The 21,153-nt window shown below is 35.5% G+C and overlaps 2 protein-coding genes across 3 annotated transcripts in view; one reads left to right on the top strand and one right to left on the bottom strand.

The window, feature by feature from the left end:
• The window catches only part of DCX-EMAP (Doublecortin-domain-containing echinoderm-microtubule-associated protein), a 124,111-nt gene that overhangs the window by 71,052 nt on the left and 31,906 nt on the right, over positions 1 to 21,153 (bottom strand). The window contains exons 2-3 of the mRNA XM_067084512.1: positions 2,225 to 2,354; positions 1,442 to 1,625 (exon numbers count right to left, since the gene is read on the bottom strand). Of these exons, the coding sequence (XP_066940613.1) occupies positions 1,442 to 1,625; positions 2,225 to 2,354 (314 nt within the window). The remainder of the gene's footprint in view (positions 1 to 1,441; positions 1,626 to 2,224; positions 2,355 to 21,153) is intronic.
• LOC136826934 (uncharacterized) overlaps positions 1 to 21,153 on the top strand; it is a 169,835-nt gene that overhangs the window by 53,496 nt on the left and 95,186 nt on the right. The window lies entirely within an intron of this gene.

The following is a 21,153-nucleotide window of genomic DNA, read 5'->3' on the forward strand; positions in this document are numbered from 1 at the left end:
GCATTTCTATGTACATATGTGGTAGAGATTCTGTATCTGTAAACATACCGTATGAATGTTTTTCGAGCGTTATCTACAGTCGTATAACTGCTACGCTACAATTTAGAAAATATTAAAGCGTTTTGGGCTACATATCTAAGTTGGATCAGTGTGAAACCTGTTAATTACGGTCATGTAATAATCTGATCACCCAGCGCAAATTGCAGGTGATAAATTTAAGAGACCTTATCGGTGATAAAATCATCCAAACTACTTTAAACGGCCTGAGAGTTCGACCACAATGAACAGGTTTGAAACGTGTTCCAATTATTATTACATCAATATTTTTAATGGGAAAATAGCAAGGGTATATTTATTTGGGTCTTTATCATTCAAGAGAAGTACTGTTGCAAGGTATTCCTTGAAGAAGAAGCGACGTCTATACAAGAAGCCAGACACAAAATACTTGTCATTGTTTACCATCTACGTTCTGTCATCTGTAATTGGACATTAAAGTCGAGGTCCAAATTCTCTATGACCGCATAACAGGTTTCACTGGAAAGAATTCGAAGTCTCAGTTAATGGTAACAGAGGGTCTTAGTGCCACTGTATCTAGCAATTAGCATGTTTCTCTTAATCAAACATGAAGAGAAACAGTAATTGTTTTTATTCTAAAAAGATAAATAAAAAAATGAGCCTTTGCTTGTTTTGCTGCATTTGTTGTCTACAGTTAAGCAGCATAAATTATTTTACAGTCCCAAGAGAAAATCTTGAGGGCTCCGAAACCTCGAGAGTAATTCTATATTCGTCATCAAGACCATAAATTAATCATTAGCTTGAAATTGCCACACTGAAATAGTATCACGATGTTCAGTACATGATATACCTATGGTATACCATATTCATGAATTATTTATCACGTCAGCATAACCTTTGCTATATCTATGATAAACTTGTTTTTGATATACATAATATATTTAATAAAAATCCTATCTGCACACTGAGATCGGTGCCCTAGTCTAGTGGTGCCCCGCTGGTGACGAAGCACTTGTCATTTCTGATTCCCCTTGGGTCTAAGTTATTCCTGAGGTATAGTGAAGTGGATATTGAACGACTGTATCTCAGTATTTGTGAAAAAAAAATATATAAAATATACATATTAGTTAAATATATATATATATATATGTTTTATATATATATATATATATATTTATATATATATATATATATATATATATATATATATTATATATATATATATATTATATATACATATATATATATATATATATATATATATATATATATATATATATATATATATATATATATATATATATTATTTAAATATATATATATATATATATATATATATATATATATATATATATATATATATATATATTATTATATATATATGTTTTATATTATATTCAGCTGCCTGCCCCTTCGGTTGACTCACCTTTCATCGTTATCTTCAATGGGCAACTCATATTGGATTCTTGAGTCGTCCTTAGACTTGGTGATGCCTGCAGCGGAGCTGCGCCTTGAGGGCGTCAAGGAAGGGCCAGCGATATGGGTATGTCCATGGATGTAAGGGTACAGAATAGACTGGGCCCTCGGTCTACGTCGTCGTGGCGTGACTCCTGACGAAGGGATAGTAGAAGATAAAAATTATTGCTGTTAAGTATGAGTTAGCAAAGATATGACATTTCTGAGCCTGATTTAGTTTGTCGAAAGTATTAAAAACGAAGATTCTCACAAACTGTTACAGATTCAATAAAAAAAGTTAAATACACGCTTACATGCAAATTATAGCGATAATCGCCTAACCTCTTCCCTTCCCCACCGAAAAAACGTCGGCAAGTGGAGCTTAAGGGCCCAGCTGTTACCGAAACAAATGGAAGGCAATCGCTTTCCTGTAGAATATTGCAGTGGAACTAGCAGAATCAGACTAACCAATAAGGCAGATTTCCTTGTTGAAATTTACTCTAAACCACCAAATCACAAATTCCACTAAAAAAAAAAAGGATAGACACGAATAATCGTCATACTAACCCTTAAACAAAACAGCCAAAGTGAAGGGATCATAATTGAAATAACCCTAATACTGATCACACAGGAATCATAGTTGAAATAACCCTTAATATTGATAAATTTTTCAGAGCAGTTATCTTCTGTGGTATAATTACCTTATAGTTAAGTTTACCAGTTAATTTCACTGAGTAGTAATGACTTCACATACCTTGTTGGGTATGAAGGATATCTCCGTTAGGAATAGGAGGATGAGACGATAAGGGGGGCAAAGACATCTGCCGGTCCTTGTCGTACAGGTCATTGCCTTGAGGTCCAGATACGACATATTCTCCGTTTTCCTGTAGAAAAAAGGAGTTATTACTTCACAAACTGAGAACGAGTAATAATGATGAAAATATCTTCACTTTTTTCATTGCTGCCCTTACACTGTGGGGTCTTTTCAGTTTTTTTTTTTTTTTTTATTTTCACCATCCAAAATTTCAGTAGATAAGAAGACGAAAGTTCGTATCCAAGTTTGTTCACATTTACACTGGAGGATGGGTTAGTTTTGCAAAGAGTTTTTGAAATTAGAAATATGTGTTTAAATTAGACTAGATGATCCATCCACTTAGATAAATTGGGCGCAGAATCTGGTCACAGTATACAACAATAGAAGTTACTGTTGTTAGAGATAACATGGCTGCTCTCTAACTCAATTAGAATTTGTAAGATTCAGTCTTCTATCAAATGTGACCCTTTGTTTGATTGATTATGAAGATATGCTGAAAGAAAAGGGGTAAAGACAAGTACCATTAATGCTTATGACGGGATAAACCTAACTCAAGGACAAATGGTAGGAATGATGACCAATTCTTCTGGAGAAGCCAGTATGCCCTGTCTCATGACTATTCTCGAATGCTAAATGTACCAAGGAGAACACAGCTTAAAACGAAGAAGTTGTAAATCAGGAGCTGTATAATATAGTCGAAAATACGAAAGGTGAAAATCAATTGTGAAAAATGTGTGTCATACTTATTTAGCCTTGAGAGGTGCCATTCAAGAGGCAACCTTTATAGCATATTTACCTCTGCGTTTGAACCCTAAACACTTTCTAGATTTTTTGATCGGCACTCGAGTACAACTCTAAAAGGCAACATTGTTGAGGCCTCAGGTGATAAACTAACAAAGAGATTGGTTGTTACTAAAAGCATACTGTTGACTTAGTTACTTCTACAAAACAGGTTAATTTTTGGGGAAAAATATATTGCTAGGTGTTAGGAACAATCGTTTGCCGATTGTTCCCTTGGTGGGTTGTTGCCTCCTTTGTTTTTGTTTGTTTTTCTTTCTGGCGAGCTGACGTCTGTTGAATGGCGTCAGACTTCGTCAGTCAGGTTCGTAGCAGCAACGAATAGGGTCCAGGGTAACAGCAAGCCAGTTGGAGTAGCAGCTGCAGGTATCCGTATCTGCGAGTCAGATCCCGGCAGCAGAGCAGTGGAGAGTTTTTGAGGACGAGATGGTTGCCGTGTCGGCTCTGTCATGGTCGTCGTAGATGGAGGAGGACGTCAGTACGTTTCTTGGAGGACGAGATGGTTGCTGTGTCGGCTCTGTCATGGTCGTCGTAGATGGAGGACGTCAGTACGTTTCTTGGAGGACGAGATGGTTGCCGTGTCGGCTCTGTCATGATCGTCGTAGTTGGAGGAGGACGTCAGTACGTTTTCTTGGAGGGCGAGATGGTTGCCGTGTCGGCTCTGTCGTGGTCGTCGGTACTGGAGGAGGACGTCAGCACTGTGCGTGAGGACAAGATGGTTGTCGTTTCGAAGTTGTCCTGCAGTGTTCCTGTCAAGCAGCAGGGCTATTTCGATGGCTCTATTGAGTTCGACTGCTAATACCGTTTCCTTGTGCTGCGTCATTTTGTATTTATTATTAGTGCTGCTCTTTTGTTATACCGCCTTGGTATTTTATTACTTCTACTGTTTGAATGTTGTTCATGTTACTTATGTTATAAGCTGCGTTACCATGTTATTTATGCTACCTGTTGTTTATGGTTTTTGATATTTTATTTTATTGATTCGATCATATTTTGCTCTGGCTTTTATTTTCTGAATTAATGTAATTGTGCTGGTCATTTGTGTTTGTGCTGCTAAGGTTTGCTTTTGACTCATGTATAATGTTTTACTGACCAGTTAATCAGTGATTAAACTTGTTATAATGTTCATTTAATTGTTTATTCTGAACTGAACCTGACTCGACTGTAAATATGTATATAACTAACTTGTAATAAACTAATGTTAAGGTAACCTTTTTTGTATTTGTTCTGCTCCTCCCTCCTTTGTTTGTCACCTCTCGTCAGTCATTACAGCCCAATTGCTTGTTTATTTTAAAGAACCTGTGAATCTCGAGAGGCGAGATCTTAATAAGGGGAACTTTACAAAGACATGGAACCGTAAAGTAATCAAGAACAAAAGGTCTCCTGCGTGCAAATTTTTCCTTATGTAGAACGTGCGCTCAAGCAAAAGTACAGTTCAGCTTAACAACGTGATGAGCTATCCCTAAGCTGTCAATATAAAAGTATCATGAATTACTTTGATCAAAGGAAATGGAGAAAAATTCGTCTCGTGCCTGTATCAGGGCCGGATGCAAGATAAGAATTACGCGTGTAGTTAACGCCCTTATCTTGAAACAACCCTATTGAAAATTATTACGAGAAACCTTGGGAGTATAGTGTGCGCCATAATGAGGTCTGAGATATATATAAATAGAATAATAGTGATCGAAAAAGGAGAGAGTGCAGTTGACGATTACCCTCTTTACTAAACCTTAGTTGTGAAGCTGATCCAACATATTTCAAACATTTGTAGAATGATTAAGGAGATTACTTTTTTTTTGGTCATTCTTAGGATACTTGTTTGATTGTCTTTAACGACGTTCTAATGAGGCCACCGAAACAGGTGTTCTTGATGGCTTCGATTTTAGTCAAAGTGGCCGGATTAATATCTCTAATTCAGAAGTTGGAAAACTGGCTTTGAATTCCGGATACCTCTCTTTAGTGGCTGCAGCTTACGCTTGAATGACTTCCTCTGCGGACTCAAAGAAATGAAAGATTTCGACAAGAAAATAAATGTTTTAAAAGTAGGGTCTCTTCTTAGATTCCTTTATGATTTGATGTGTGAAACTTCATTACTTTATAATAGATGCAATAAAGGTAGTATCCAAATTAAGTGATAGGCAATGCCGTATATAGAATCCTCATAAAAATAAAGCATCAAGATGCCAAACAGAAATCCATTCACTGATTAGTAACTCAAAAGTATTATTCATTGATAAAAAGATATCCGTTTAAACACTTTGGGTAAGTTTTATCATGATTCTGTTATTAACGCGTTTTTATTCATAATATTTCCTAATTAATCCCATATTTGGCATCACTAGATTACGAGATCCATATATTTCTCCATTTTGAGCATTCAAAGTATTAATTAAATCATGGCGACCTGTGAGCCACTCTTGAAATACTTGCATACACCAAAGTACGGTCTGCTTATCTCCAAATTGCATCACCTAAATATAACATGTTCAATGAATGACTTGTCGTTAGTCATTTTCTAAAGGGAGATCATCGCCAAGGACGATCTATTCATACCTAAAATGCGCGAAATACCCGCTTTATTACGTCACCTAAACCGTGACGTATTTAATGAGTGTTGTCATAAGTCACCTCTTAAATGGTCATCATATTGATTGACGATTTATCGACTATTGCCCCATTGCTGCATGGAATATACACTCCTTGAAGAGTTGTTTGTATGTTCATTGTACGGACACTGACGTTGCCCGGCAACACGCGCAACATTGTTATTTTTGTGAAAGCTAGTTGCATTTGCTCTGAAATGCGACCAAGCAAATGTGTCACCTCAGTGACGCTGATATATATGTCCTGTCAGAACTTCCTCTGACGAGAAACCTCATTATAAATGTCGTGTTTGGATCAGAAGTAGTTCTAGAGAGTATCATTATTGTTTTTACTGCAGCTTCTACTGACATACCATTATTGTTATTAAATTATTTGTTGATAATATACACCTTGTAATTATTTTTTGTTTTTGCTTCTGTTACTACTACTGTTGCCACACCTGTACTGTGGTTGTGATATTTGATATGGAATTGATAATGGCAACTGTTACATTTATCATGTACTGGAATGGATATATAACAATAATTTTTAATAATTATTATTGGAGCAGCCATCGTTTCATCAAAACATGCTAGAAGAAAAAGCAAAAGGGGATGTAAAAACTATAATGATAGATTGATCTTTCGTTAATAAAAATCTTAACACCCGTGCTGCCTTTTTTAAGGTGACTTTGGTTAATGGGACATTGAATAATTTTCTTTCCTATAATAAGAATCCGGGTTGCGTACTCGTGGAGTGCCACAATTTTCATCAAAGCATAATACCTTCTTTCATCTTGTTTTCGTCCCATTTATTTCTGCGCCTTTTAATGATTATCACTAAACACATTCATCTTTATTTGTGTCATCAGTTCTGAACTTATTCGTACGTCTTAATCATCTAAAAATACCCTCAAACTATAAACTGTTCTTCAACTTCTTCAGAGATATCTAGTTTTTTTTTTTTTTTTTTTGTGTAGCGTGCATGGACGACTCCCCTTGTCCTTCATCTTTATGTGATCCATTTCTTACACTTCATTTGCTGCTCTAAAATGGCCCTCTGATGTAGGCACAAACTCAAAGCTTTCCTGTCCCTCTATTTGTATCCATTTAAATTATTCATGACATGTACTGTACAACCCACTTTCTTGAATGCCTCACTAAATAACACAGAACTTGCTAGGACCTCATTCCAATTCTCTGTAATTTTTTGGCATGGCGTCCTTACTTCCAAGGCTCCACAACCCTTGCCAAACCTGATTTGCATTCCTGGCATATTTTCCAATGATATTTGGCTTGTGTCGACAGCTGAGCGTTATTGCTGTAACATTATTGCCGTTATAGCAAACTCGTGTAAACATTGCCAGCCTTCAGTCTTCATTATGTTTTATTATATTTCAAATCGCTCGGCTTTATTGATTACCGTATCAATAATACGTTAATGAAGTTCTTACATTTCTTGTCATTTTTCTGAAATAATTTTCAGTTTCTGCTGTCGCGTAGGGTTCTTTTATGTACCCCGCCAAATAATTTCGCATGTACGGTGGTTTTTATCAGTCTCTCTCTCTCTCTCTCTCTCTCTCTCTCTCTCTCTCTCTCTCTCTCTCTCTCTCTCTCTCTCTCTCTCTCCAAAATAAATAATGTTTCAAGGACCCAAGATTACTCTTAATGATGTCAGGTATACATAGCACGAAGGATTTGTTCCTGGATGAAGACAGGAACGTAAAAGTTGGTAATTTGATGTCTTGCTTATAATGCAAATAAATTCATTTCAATTACGCATGTCATACATATGCATAATTGAAATTAAATTATTTGCTAGTATAAGCAAGTCATCAAATTAGCTTCCTCCCACTGTTCTCATTCAGGAACAAATCCTTCGTGCCAAAGGTGCCATGTATACCTCCCATCGTTAAAGGTAATCTTGGGTCCTTGAAATGATATTTGTTTTGGAGAGAGAAAGAGAGAGAAAAAATCCACTGTACGTGCGAAATTATCTGGCGCGGTAAGTAAGTGTCCAAAGCCACAGCTTTGCATTATCGCTTATATTGCTCTGCTGGAATGATTGTAATTATGGTGGTCATGGACTCTATGGGGACCTATTTAATGATCGTATAGATAGCTCAAGGCTAGGGTGTGGCGGACTAGCTGATTGCCCGTGATTGTTTACCCAAACATATCGATGGATGGAGATTACGCATCAGAATATTGAATATTTGGGGTCTAGGGTGTCTTTTGTAACAAAATATCCTGACAAGTAGTTTCTCTTATGATGTTTGTTTGCTGCATTATGCGCAACTGTCAGTTCACTTTATTATTAATATTACATTATTGTTGTTGTTATCTGCTATTAATGTAGCAGCTCAGATTAAATTTTCTCTTCGTGCCTCATTCTACTCTACATAAGAATAATATAAATCGTCGCCATCATCTCTGTTGTTAATACTATCATTATTACTAGTATTAGTGGTAAACGAATGACACTGGAACGGTCTTTGAACCGCCCTAATTTATCAGACCGCCTTCATCCATAAAGTACATTCCCCAATAACCTCATTGTGTCTCGGGACATCTATTAACCTCCTTTGTTATGTTAATCAATGAAGACGACCTCCGGTTGTAGTAAATGTCACTCTTAACTTACTCATGCGTATCACTGCAGCAATTTTTTTTTCCGTTTTTCTAGCTGCTGTAAATATTCTTGGTCATTGTCGTCATTTATAATGTTCTTGTTTTTTTTTCTCATGAGAACAAGGACATGCCTTTACGGTCGAATAGTAAGAGATATCTATTGACTATCGTTAAAAAGTAGAAATAAAGGAAAGATGATAATGGTGATGGTGATATGGTTGGAGATGATAATTATGATGGTGGTAAGAAGAAGTACAGTTGTGATGATGATATAGAATAATGCTGGTGACATATAAAAGGTGAAAATGATGAACAATCTTTACATACATACGATTAAAAAAGCACACCAAAACCCACATGGTTTTCGCACGTTCTTTTGTTATAAGAAGGAACATACAAACTCACCAGTTTAACGTTATTGTTAGAGATTAAATTAACTCACCTGTGCCGGACCCATGGCTGACCTTCATGAGATAATGTGACTTTTTTTTTTTCACAGACACTGCAGCGAAGTCTCTACCTTTATCATGAACTGATCCCAATGTTCGTATGGGCTATCTTTCCATAGTCTTTTTAAAGACTGGCGACTTTAGCACACTCGAGAACGTTTACATAACTGTTCACTGGGTTCTCGATTTAAAAGATTATTCTTGTATTGTTCACTTTATTGACAAAATAATCATCACAAGTAACACAAAATATCTGAATTCTGTAAGTTGTCAAGATTATTTTTATTTGGCAATTATCATGTTTAAAGCCCATACATTTCACTTTTATTGATGTTTCTTGTAATGTTTTGTGTGAAATTATTGGGGTGAATTAGCAAATTAAATAATCCCTCATCTGATCCTTTTAGCTATTCTGTATATGATAGTTAGATTTCAGCGTCATTTATGATTATGAAATCATGAGTATATAGTGTCGAAATGGATGGAATTAGTAAATGTTAAAAATTATGTTTAATTGTATTTTACTGTATATATCTATATGAAGGGAGATTAAAAATGGTGATAACAACAATGCCTTCCTCTGCACAGCATATGGGAATAACGCTAGTAGAAATGTATTGCATGTGAGGCTTTCATTCAAAGGGTATTTATCTGACGATAAAAACGTCCCTTTTCGTTAACGTCGTTTGATTAACTGCTTTCGACCCCGTTTGGATATGGGACTCTATTAGTTTGGTATATTGATCAAACATTTGATATAGAGCGCCGCAGTAAGAACGATCTTTCTTTAATATAATGATGGATGAGACGAGGATAAGATCTCTCAATTTTATGCGTCATTATTGCTGTTATTGTTGTGGTCGTTTTTATTATTATTAATACTAATTATAACGATTATTATTCAGAAAAGAGATCCTCTCGAATATGTTTCATTAAAAATTATGGTTCCATCAGCGGAATTTAATCTGTAATAAAGTATTCATTATTATTTATTATTATTATTATTATTATTATTATTATTATTATTATTATTATTATAAATTTTGAAATGGAGACACTGAATTGAAGTAAGGAAGAAACTAACAAATGATAATAAAGAACTCGGTAAAGTACAGGACTGAAAAACAATGAAAGTCAACAAACAGAAGACCAGCTAAAGCAGCAGGAGAACAGAGCAAACTACGGTGAAGACAGACAGACAAAGGATAATGAAAAAATAAAGAAAAGAAAAAAGTAAACGAAAAAAAATTAAGAACGGAGCAAGGAAAGAAGACATGGGGAGAAGAGTAAACTAAGTCTAAGATAACAAACAAAATAAAGGAAACTAAAGCAGTAACAAGAACCATAATGACATATATAAATAAATGAAAACCAGCAACAGGAACCAAATGAAATCTATAAAGCTGCACAGATGAGGCAGGAAACGAACAGCAAATGGCGGATAAGAAGGGAAGCATGTAAAAATGGAAAAAGATAAAAAAATAAAAATAATGAAATAGGCAATGAAATACCGAACTTTGACAGAATGTCGGACAAGAAGATGACATAAAGGAATGGTGATAAAGAACTTGGTATGATACACCGGGAAGGCAAGAAAATTCTTCAAAATTCCAATATTGAAAAATGTACCAAACAACAAACGTAGGAACATGTAACCAAGAATTAAACGAAATAGAGAAGGAAGAGCATGATTGGGGAGGACAACCAGAGAGAACCATATGTATTGGCGGTTGCTAAGTAACGTATCGGCCCTTATTCACTGCAAAACTAGACGACATATCCGAGTTGCTTCCTCATAAGCTGATGTTATGTTTGGGAGCTATCGTAAGCCAACCACAAACACACCACGCCGCACTTAGCGACAAACATAAACATTGACACCCACGCTGTGGCGTAAACAATTTATTGAGATCCATTTCTGTCAGTACTTGGGTTAAATTTACCTCACGATTTCATAACGAATGAATTTATTATTTGTTATGGACTTTGACGCTGCAGAACAAGTAACCAAGCGAGATCCAGTTCTGTTAGTATGCAGGTAATTAAGGGAGTGAGCTTGCCAACTGAGTTTCGTCAGAAGATTTATGACTTGTTATAGAAACTGATACTGCATAACAAACAATTAATTTAGATACGTTTATATTATCAAGTTTTTATTTAAAGATGTGACTTTATTAATGGAGATTTCATATGAAGGAATTTGTGAGTTGTTATGAACCTTGTAAACTATCATAAGTATTGACAACAGGAATGCTAAAAAGGAATTTAAAAGGTTATTTAAGTCTGTTTTACAGAGGCCGATATGCAGGGCAAGCTAACGCCCTCACCTACCCAACACCCGATTGAAACATAAAAAAGGGAGGCATTAATACTACAGGAAGTGGCAAAGCCACTTCTTGAGGGTTGGCTGGATATATGAAAGGATATCTTATCATATCATTATCATAAAGTAACAGGTTAAGTAGCACTAGTAGCAGTCCATCGTTGCCATTAATCTTGATTGTGTTTTCAATCTTCAGCTTTTAGCTAAAGTCATTAGAAAATGATTAGTCTTCAGTTCTCTTATCGACAGGGGTTTCCGACTTCATAGTGTTCTTTCCTAAAACAGGATACAAAGTTCTCTGTTTCTGAAAAGAATCTTTATAAATCTTTAAAACAGTACCATGAATAAAAAGAAAATTATCTGATATTCTCTGCATACCCCATCGAAGGTTATAAGTACCACCCAAATTTACTCGTGGTGAGTAATGTGACAGAATTCAGTTGACAGAAGCTTTTCTAGGTCTGACATACCTCAGAAGATTAAATTATGCATTCTAATGAGGTCGCGAATATGCCATTTGAATTTAGAAAGAAGCGCACAACAATTTTCAGTTTTTATACAGAATTGAGGGACAAATTTAATAAATAATAACAGACTTCGGCTTGAAAGGCAAGGTATCGCCGTGCTGTTATTCACCGTGAACTAAACCGTTCAGTATTCGTTATTACAGGCGTTGCTGCGGCAAAGTGGGTCATGCACGCGTTCAAAAAATCCTATTCAAAGCAGCATAGCAGAATGAAAAAGAGACATGGGTATTCGCATACCATTGATTATTTGACTTATATGTCACTCGATTACTGCTATCTCTTGAAAGCTTCGGTAGCTGTTGTACAACGCAGCGTTATTGGGTCGTCATAGCGACCGGATCCAAAATCAGGTTGTTTGGGTTGACAGTAGAAGATTGGAAAAACTTGTGAACTCGCATTCTTTTGAAAAAGGAGCCAAGTATCATTGCTTTTACTTCTGGCGCGTGTCCTTGGCAGACTTGTTATCATGATTTGAAATTCTTGACATATTAACCAGAGCTTCAATTTTCCCGTGAAGGGTACGCTGTAATCATTTTACATTCCAGTTTTTTTTCAGGTTTAGGGTATGCAAATTCATTCGCTGGATATATATATATATATATATATATATATATATATATATATATATATATATATATATACATATATACATATATACATATATATATATATATATATATATATATATATATATATATATATATATATATATATATATATATATATATATATATATATATATTTTTTATTTCGTATTCATCATTCGTAACTCCCCTTATATAAAAAGTTTAGTTCCCTTGTTATATAGTAGACTATTATTTATTTGTGTATGTTTTTTCATTTATGCAATTTTTATTGTGCGAGAAGTCTGCGCAGAACAGCTCGTTATACTTCAGTTTTTGAAAGGACATATCCTTAGTAACATTCTAATGATTCATACTTCCCTCCATTAAATTTATTGTAAGTAATTTTACGTCTTAACATGAGAAAACTGTAATTACTCACGTTAATAAAGATTATATCTTACGTCCTAATTTATTCTACAGTAATTTTGACGTTTTTATCTTTTCGACATGAAATAGGATACCTGGTCCCAGTTGATCGACCAGTCATGGGATCTTTATCGTCACTCAGTGTTCGAGAAAATAGTTAGGACAGAGAATGTGAAAACGAAGGAAATAAGAAAATAGAAAAAAAAGAGCTCTTGTTAAATTCATTAAATTTGTGTTTGAGGAAAGCGTTAAGAATAAGTAACTTCTTAGGTCACCTACGGTACATGCATTGAGAGGAACCAACCCTCTGTTGAGTGTTTAAAGGGAAACAGTTCAAAATATATTTATTTAGAAATATTCGCCATTATGTGGAAGTGAAAACTTACCATCGAAATATCTTAAAGGAAAGTAAAAATTTTCAGTTTGAGGTGGGAGGGGAAATATTACAGTAAAATCTCGCAGTAATAAAAATCACAATTATGTCGAGACAAAGATCTGGGCTGAGACATTTCCATAAAAAAAACAAAGCTATGGAGAAAGCGCCGTGATAAAAATATTGAGAAGCTATTCGAGAAATGACATATGATCATTTATAATCTCACCGTAAAGGTAAAATTCTATGGGCTTTTACTTGGCGAATATTGGCTGATTATTTGGCGGATATTTAGGAAAAATCTTTATTCAACAACCACCACATCTATAATAATAACGACCTTTGTCTTTTTCTTGATATATTAAAGCTACAGCATCGTAATCCCTAGAAAAATTCATTCCGGGGCTGTTGATCTTATGGGAGATGTAATATTTTGAGAAAATATAATTTAGCCAATAAAGCTCAACTTTTTAAAGCTCTGATCGTTGGCTATTTCTCTCGTTGGATGACTTTTTATTACATGGCAGAGATTACTGTTATTTTACATAAGAGAATATGACGTCATAAAAACAGATAATCTGCTTCTCAGTAACTCGTGAACTTCAGTATCTTATATTTACCTGTATTGTAGTTAGAGAAGTTTTCCTTTAGGTCCTTGATGGAAATGGGGTTGGTAATTCTTTATGAGAGAGAGAGAGAGAGAGAGAGAGAGAGAGAGAGAGAGAGAGAGAGAGAGAGAGAGAGAGACCTTTAGGTTATCATTATCCCAGTTCGTGACCATCATAAAAGCTACCCTCTCATATTATGATGATGTGATCAACCTATTCTCTGCAGTTGTAAAGACTGCTGATAATTTTATTTTATATGCTCTGGTCATGTAATCCCTTCAGTTTTTAACCTTATACACAGGGCAGGTTTTAGGATTCTTTGTTATTTTGTTGTTGATTTTCAGTTATGTTTCTGTTTGCTGCAGCTCGAGTGATTGCTACACATGTGTTTTACTATACGCCTCTTCTCTTTAGTCTAATTTTTCTCTTTTTCACATATATGAAAGGCTGTATTGTTTTGTTCCATATGAATGCGTGCACATTATGAATAATAATAATAATAATAATAATAATAATAATAATAATAATGCTGGTGACATACTTTTACATTAAAGCTATAAAACATTCATGTTACGTAAATAGCATTAATATATATCATCGATACTGAAAAAACTATTTAAATGTATGTCATCCTGGCCTGCAGTTCCTTAAAGAGGAATTATGTTTAGGAGACTTTTAAGTGACCCAAAAAAATGTGTACTAGCTTTCATATTATTACTAATAAAAAAAAACGAAATAAAAATACGCCGAAGTTTCTTCGGCGCAATCGACTTTTCTGTACATCGTATAATAAAGGCTACCGGAAATAGATCTATCTTTCGGCGGTCTCGGTATAATGCTGTATGAGTCGCGGTCCATGAAACTTTAACCACGGCCCGGTGGTGGCCTGGCCTACATTGTTGCCAGACGCACAATTATGGCTAACTTTAACCTTAGGTAAAATAAAAACTACCGAGGCTAGAGGGTTGCAATTTGCTATGTTTGATGATTCGAGGGTGGATGATTAGCATACCGAGTTGCAGCCCTCTAGCGTCAGTAGTTTTTAAGATCTGAGGACGGACAGAACAAGTGCGGAAGGACAGACAAAGCCGGCACAACAGTTTTCTTTTCAGAAAGTTAAACCTAAAAGCTCCAGCTGTGAGGTAAAGCGTTCTTTGATTGTCCTTCAGTGCGTGAATGCCTGTGAAGAATACAACCACTGATTGTAGTTTATGTCAACAGCTTTCCATATTTCACTACAACTGATAGGCGCTCTTAATTGAATAATGACACGAGATGGAATTGGTAAACGACGAGCGAATTATAACAGGGCATAGCGACCTGTATTTATAGCCGAGGTCAGGGAAGTAAGTCGCCTTAAATTAATAGCAGTTTTAAGAAAAATGGTTTCGAATTGTACTTTCCTATCGAGTGGTTGCTTTAAGTTTCTTTTACGTTGAGCTAACGTCACCGGTCTTGACTTTTCGCAGGTGTTGATTTTAAGGTTTTACTCTTTTTTAACAAAAGAAGAGATACATTACTTATTTGTCCAATGGTAACCATTACCTTTTTCGTAGAGTTATATTAATAAACAAAACCTTACTGGTTGAGGAATAATTCCTCATTAATGTAGATTCAGAAGCTCAGTTACCAATGAGTAATAATTATTTGTTGTTTGTAGAATCGAAAACACAGTTATTGTTACCTAACTGACTATATGTAGTCGTAATTTTTGTTTCAATAAACTAGATTGGTGCATTTTTTCGAAACCGGTGAGGATTGCAACCCAATGTCCTTAAGTATTCCAGGGGCGATGGGAACAAATTACTTCTTCGCATATGGTTATATTCTGCAAATGCCGTTAGTTTTACTTTGATATTTTTCAAATAATTACTTTCGTGAGTCAGTACTTTAAAATTCAGCTGTTATATCATATCAGAAAAAATGTCAAAACAAAATGTACACATTCAAAGTATTTTTGCTGCCATTTCATTTGAACTGACTCTAACTCCCACCCACTTACCATCCTTGCTGAAAATTTGGCCGGTAACTATAACAGTAGGTTCAACAGAGAGAAAATAAAAGTGAAACTGAAGTTTTGTACGAACAAAGACACTCACAAAGAAAGTCAAACCAACGCACACACGCACACACACGCACACAGCTAAGGAAATATACTAGAATCTCCTGAGGCATAGCGTTTGTGAAGTAGAAATTCTATAGATGCTGCTACTGGCTACTGCAGACTCCACAAGATCACATTGATGACAACAAACAGATTTAATTTTACAAACGACAGTGGTTCTAGGGAAATGGACACACAAACAAACAAGCACAAACACACCGTGCAACATAGCTGAACATCATAGACGAAGCAGAATCGATATATTAGATGGGAAATTTTTTTTTGCGAATTTTAAAACTTATTTGCTGATTTATGATATGATTCGGTGCTGAAAGATATCTGTCAGGATAATACGCACAACAACTGGAATTTAATAGACTGGATTATTATATTTCCTACGCTGGGAATAATTAACAGAAATTATTGGATTACGAAAATGGGCGAAGAGCTAAATCCATTTTAATTATACGGAAGAGAGTGAGAGGCAAGAAAGATTGAAAATCATTGCTATTATTACTGCAAATATAAATGTTATTTTTCTTACGCATGAATTACTTTTCGTTTTTAAAAATAATTTCTACTCTTTATTGCCATTATGTTAATGATCTTGTTATTTTTACATACATATACAATATATATATATATATATATATATATATATATATATATATATATATATATATATATATATATATATTATATATATATATATATATATATATATATATATATATATATATATATATATATATATATATATATATATATATATATGCAGTTTTGTTAAAAACGTAGATTTGGTTGAATTCAAAATACAAGGTATGATTTTAGATATACATTCACAATATTTATTGGTGTTAATTGAGATATTGGTTTGAATTTTTTCCGAAGATGTTTTAGTAATTTCCTCCGGATGTAGGTACAAAAAAAAAAAAAACTTTCTTTCCTTGTTTCCACAAGTAGCAATCTTAAATTTATAACGCTATTTCAGTTTTCTTCTGCTGCCGCAACAGCTATTTATTAATCAATAATAATGAGGGGATATGGTAACAAAAAGGTGATTTCCAGTACAGACTGTTGATACATATGTCAGTTTTATTTTCTTTTCGTCTGTTTATTTCGTTTTCTGCTTGGGTTAGGGGTGTAGAGTTTGATGGCACTGGGCATCTAGTAATTGATATAACAGTTCAGCAAAAACAAACAATAAATGGAAATGGGGCAAACAGTTAAGTGAATATTTTTTAATACGGTTTTGGAATTTTTAGTTTTATTCTTCATTTCTTTTGATTAATCAATTGTAAAGAAAATCTATAAGACCTTTGCTTCGAAAAAATTGCAAGAAATTAATTTTCTAAATAAACGTAGATAGAGATTTGATATGGCTCAGTTTCATTCAGTAATCAAGACTTTTTCTACGGGAATACCCATACGCGGGAACTAGGCTAAACTATTCCTGTAAACTGATTTGCGTGGCGCACACACTGGGCCAACTATCTGGTACATATGTGCTCTTGTCATGCGGCGCTCTGACAAAAAAAAAAAAAAATCCAAACCGTGTCAGTGTTCATGACAATAACTAACTTTTCGTATCAGAAGTGCCATGGTGTTACATCACAAACACCTAGGTACGGTTTCTAGTTCTCCTTTATTCATAATTGATTCAGTTTCAGGTCCTTCATCAGAATCGCTTCCACTTCCGCTTCCAAAATTTCATTGCTGCTGGTACTGCTGATGAAACTAGCGTGAAAGTCATTTTTCAAGTTAGATTTCGTTTTCCTTTGATTTCCTACGTTTCAAATGTCATACCAAAGGTATTACCGTTCTTATCTAACGAAAATTATTTGTGTTGTGATAATTATAATAATTACTGTTCCATAGCCATTAATGTCACCGATATCGTCTAAAGTTTATAACCAGGGTTCGTCTGTCCAAAGTCACGTTTTATTTTTCCTTGGTTTTAGCGCTTCGGTTGCTTTACCTGTGTCCGGCAAAACACGATTTTTATGAAGGTCTCGGTTAGACCACACCGTCAACACGCAGGGAATGTTTCACTTCTGAATAGATTGCCCCTGTTTATATATCTGTTTATTTGTTTAGTTAAAATCACGTAGGTGGACATGAAGGCTTAATGTCAAAATCGCGCAAAAAATATATTTTCAAGCTACGAATCCACTTATATCTTTCAGAATCTTTTCCGCGTCTTTCTGGTTATGTTGATCTTATATGTGCGTTTAGTTTTAAATCACTTTATTGAACTTAATGTAATGCTTTCTATAAGGTGGAATTAATGAGTTTCATAGTTCGGTGAAACATTTTCCTTTCCAGTTTTATTTGTCTTTGATACTTGCTTTCAGTATAACAAACCACAGTGTATATCTAAATGTTCCCTTATATTGATCAATAATCGAAAACACGTTGCAGGAATGGAACCCTGAAAGAAAAAAATATCAGAAATAAAAAATAAAGATTTCCGCGACGAATTCCGGTCTTTCTTTACGATGCACTCATCAACTTCTATATAACGTCACACAAGGGTTGTTACAGGTCTGAAGCAAAATTCAAAGCTCCAGTGAGAACGGCGCAAGTCGGCCTTCCCTCACTCTGGAAAGGAGGCTTCCGGGTAAAGCCAAACTTCTGGGACGGCTGGAACACCACTGGGAGGTGATCCGCCTGGAACGGAAAACTCGAAGAGGTTTTCTATACCCTCTCCGCCCTCTTCCCATCCATCCCCTATCCCAGCAACCCCGTCCCCAGCCGCTGGTGGTGGCGCTAATGGATGGACTTGACGCGCAACTCATGGTTTAACCCCTTGGTTAAACCTTACCACACCTACACCCCCTCCCTCCTCCCTACAATAGTCCAGGAGCCCCAGGAATAGTAAGCCCCCTCCAACCCCTTCCAGTACGGCGATTTCAGCCTTGGTCGTTCAGGGTGAGGTAAAGAAGACACGGAAGGAAGGGAAGGGTGAGGGAACATGTGACATGTTAGACGTGTAGGGAGATGCAGAGGAATGTAGAGGAAGGAAAGGAAGGTGGACTTATTAGAGAAGGATTCAGTTACATACCAAAGGAATATACACATGCAATTCCAGTTAGAGAACCGGAGGTAACCATGAGTAGCTACTGCGTTTCTTAGTAATGAAAGATAACAGCATAATGGAACGATGATAGGTCCTACAATAAGTTATACTTATTTAGATTTAATAGAAATTAGCAGCGCAGTGGAGTGTGTTAAATTAACAGTTGACGAATACCTATGACGAATTTCTTTGAAATATCCACAATGCAGTTTCCAATTTCCTGTATCTAAATCAATTTCGCGTCTTTTTTTTCGCGTGACTCGAAAGAGTATATTCCCGCATTCACAACTTACAAACCAGAGATAAATATATGTGGTCGATGATAATAACTTAGTATTTTTATTATCCGCTAGAGAATTCCTCTATTATAGGAACTAGAGAAATAACGCTTGCTGTCATTATTAGATAAAGTTGTCGTGCTCAACATATACATTGTTCGCTGATAGACAGGGAGACGTTCCTAGAAAGCATCACGGGCACCTCACTGCCCTTTTGTAGTCGTGGGTAGGAAACAGAATGATCTGAGCCAAGATGAAACGATAAACCCACCTCATATAAAAGTCCAGGTTACAAAAGTCTTGTAGCTTGATTGAAGAGGGAGAGGAATAGAAATGAACTGAGGAATCGTTGGCAGTCAGTTGTTCTTTACGGTATAACATGTGTTCATTTCTGCTTCTGTTGACTCTGTTACCCTACTGTGTATTTGACTTGGAACGCAGGATCCTTTAGTTGTTAGTTGTTCTCCTCTTCTTACCAGCTTCCACTTAAACCCTGTTACGAAACTTACTGCGGGTCTTGGCACTATCCAGAAACTGGTTTCGGTTCGTTTCCGAAGACATATTTCTTTTCAGTGTCTGTCTGATACTTCGTATGTCTTTGTGTCTTTTTTCATGGCCATTAGATTTTCATGTGCACAGATTTCTCTTCGTTCTTCCCTTCTGGAAATAAAGAGAATTTATTCCTAAACTTGGCATGCCCTTAACTGATAAAATATGGAAACCATATTATCCTAGCTTTGTTCAGTAAACTAGGGCAATTTTCCTTCACATTACTGTCGTTCATTCTCCAGATTTCGTTTTTTTTTATTAAGAAAACTTTCTTTTCCTCCCTTCTAACCTTGATTTGGAAGACAGAAATATCACATCAATAATAAGCTCAGTAAATCTGTCTCTGGCAGTTTGCTCTGTGTTTTCTATAGATTCTTTTTAACAAGAGACTCTCGTGACCTGGCTGTCAAGGGATCATAGGTTGTCTGGCTTAATCCAGACAGTGGTTTTTTTTGGGGGGCGTTAAATTCAAGATCCAGTTTTATTGAACTGCGTTTCCCTTCTGCCGAATAACTTAGGCACTATCTGTCTTCTAATTTTCCCGGTATCTTTTGAATGTTCTACTTATATGATTGTCTTAGCTCATTCCAAGAGCTGGAAAATTTCTCATATAACCATATTTAAATTCTGTAACACAAACGTGACTTTTATTGAAAATATAATACACATAATTTGGATATACACTGCAAACGCAGAAATAAATTAGGCAAATAACTCTTTCAATTCAATTAAGACGTATGTGACTCCCTTATGAACAAATGCTCTGTGTGCTCAAGTAATTTTGTGCAAGGTACTCTACAAGTAATTCACTAGTCTATTTATGGTGCACTTCATATTTCACTATCGAGTAACTTCCGCCTCTGTCAGTGTGATTACATATCCTCCCAAATATTAATTTCGATTATTTTCACAAACAGACGGAAGCCATTACGTTCTTTAAATAATCATGAGCGACAGTAACAACACTCGACAAATGCAAAACTTCTTGGAGATCCACTCTCACTTCACACCAAGATTTAAGCAGTATTCTCTGGAACAAAATCCGTCTAATAGAAAAATCATAAAAATCCACTTATTAGTTGTTGTTTAAACCCGACAGACGGAGACAGTGAAAATATTTTGCTGAAAAATAGTAGTTTAACGGTGAAGAATTTAAGCATTGAAGGCTTGGTGTCAAAAGTTCTCCTAACTTCTAGAGGATATTGGACAGTTTTACTGAAAGGTGTTGTCGCACGGGCAAAGTTTCTAGCACATTTTTGTATCTTGATGGCCGAGTTCACGCAGTAGTGACAGCAAAAGTAAAGACGCCCATGTTTGTTATCTTGCAGCCAGAGATGGGAACCTATGCGTAGGAAGAACAATACATTTTCACTCACGACAATATAATCAGTTCAGCAAAATCGAAGCATGATTGACTGAGGCTAAGTTTTAGCCCTGGCTAGTACTACAACATAGTGTATATGTTGCAGCCTTTTTAAGCCATGCCCACGGGAAACTTCCAATTTTCTATAGGCGTCAAATTCTAATTTATAAAATTATTTATGAAAGGGATATATATTGTAAATGTAAGTATATT

Source organism: Macrobrachium rosenbergii, chromosome 41, assembly GCF_040412425.1.
Source record: "Macrobrachium rosenbergii isolate ZJJX-2024 chromosome 41, ASM4041242v1, whole genome shotgun sequence".
Taxonomy (NCBI): domain Eukaryota; kingdom Metazoa; phylum Arthropoda; class Malacostraca; order Decapoda; family Palaemonidae; genus Macrobrachium; species Macrobrachium rosenbergii.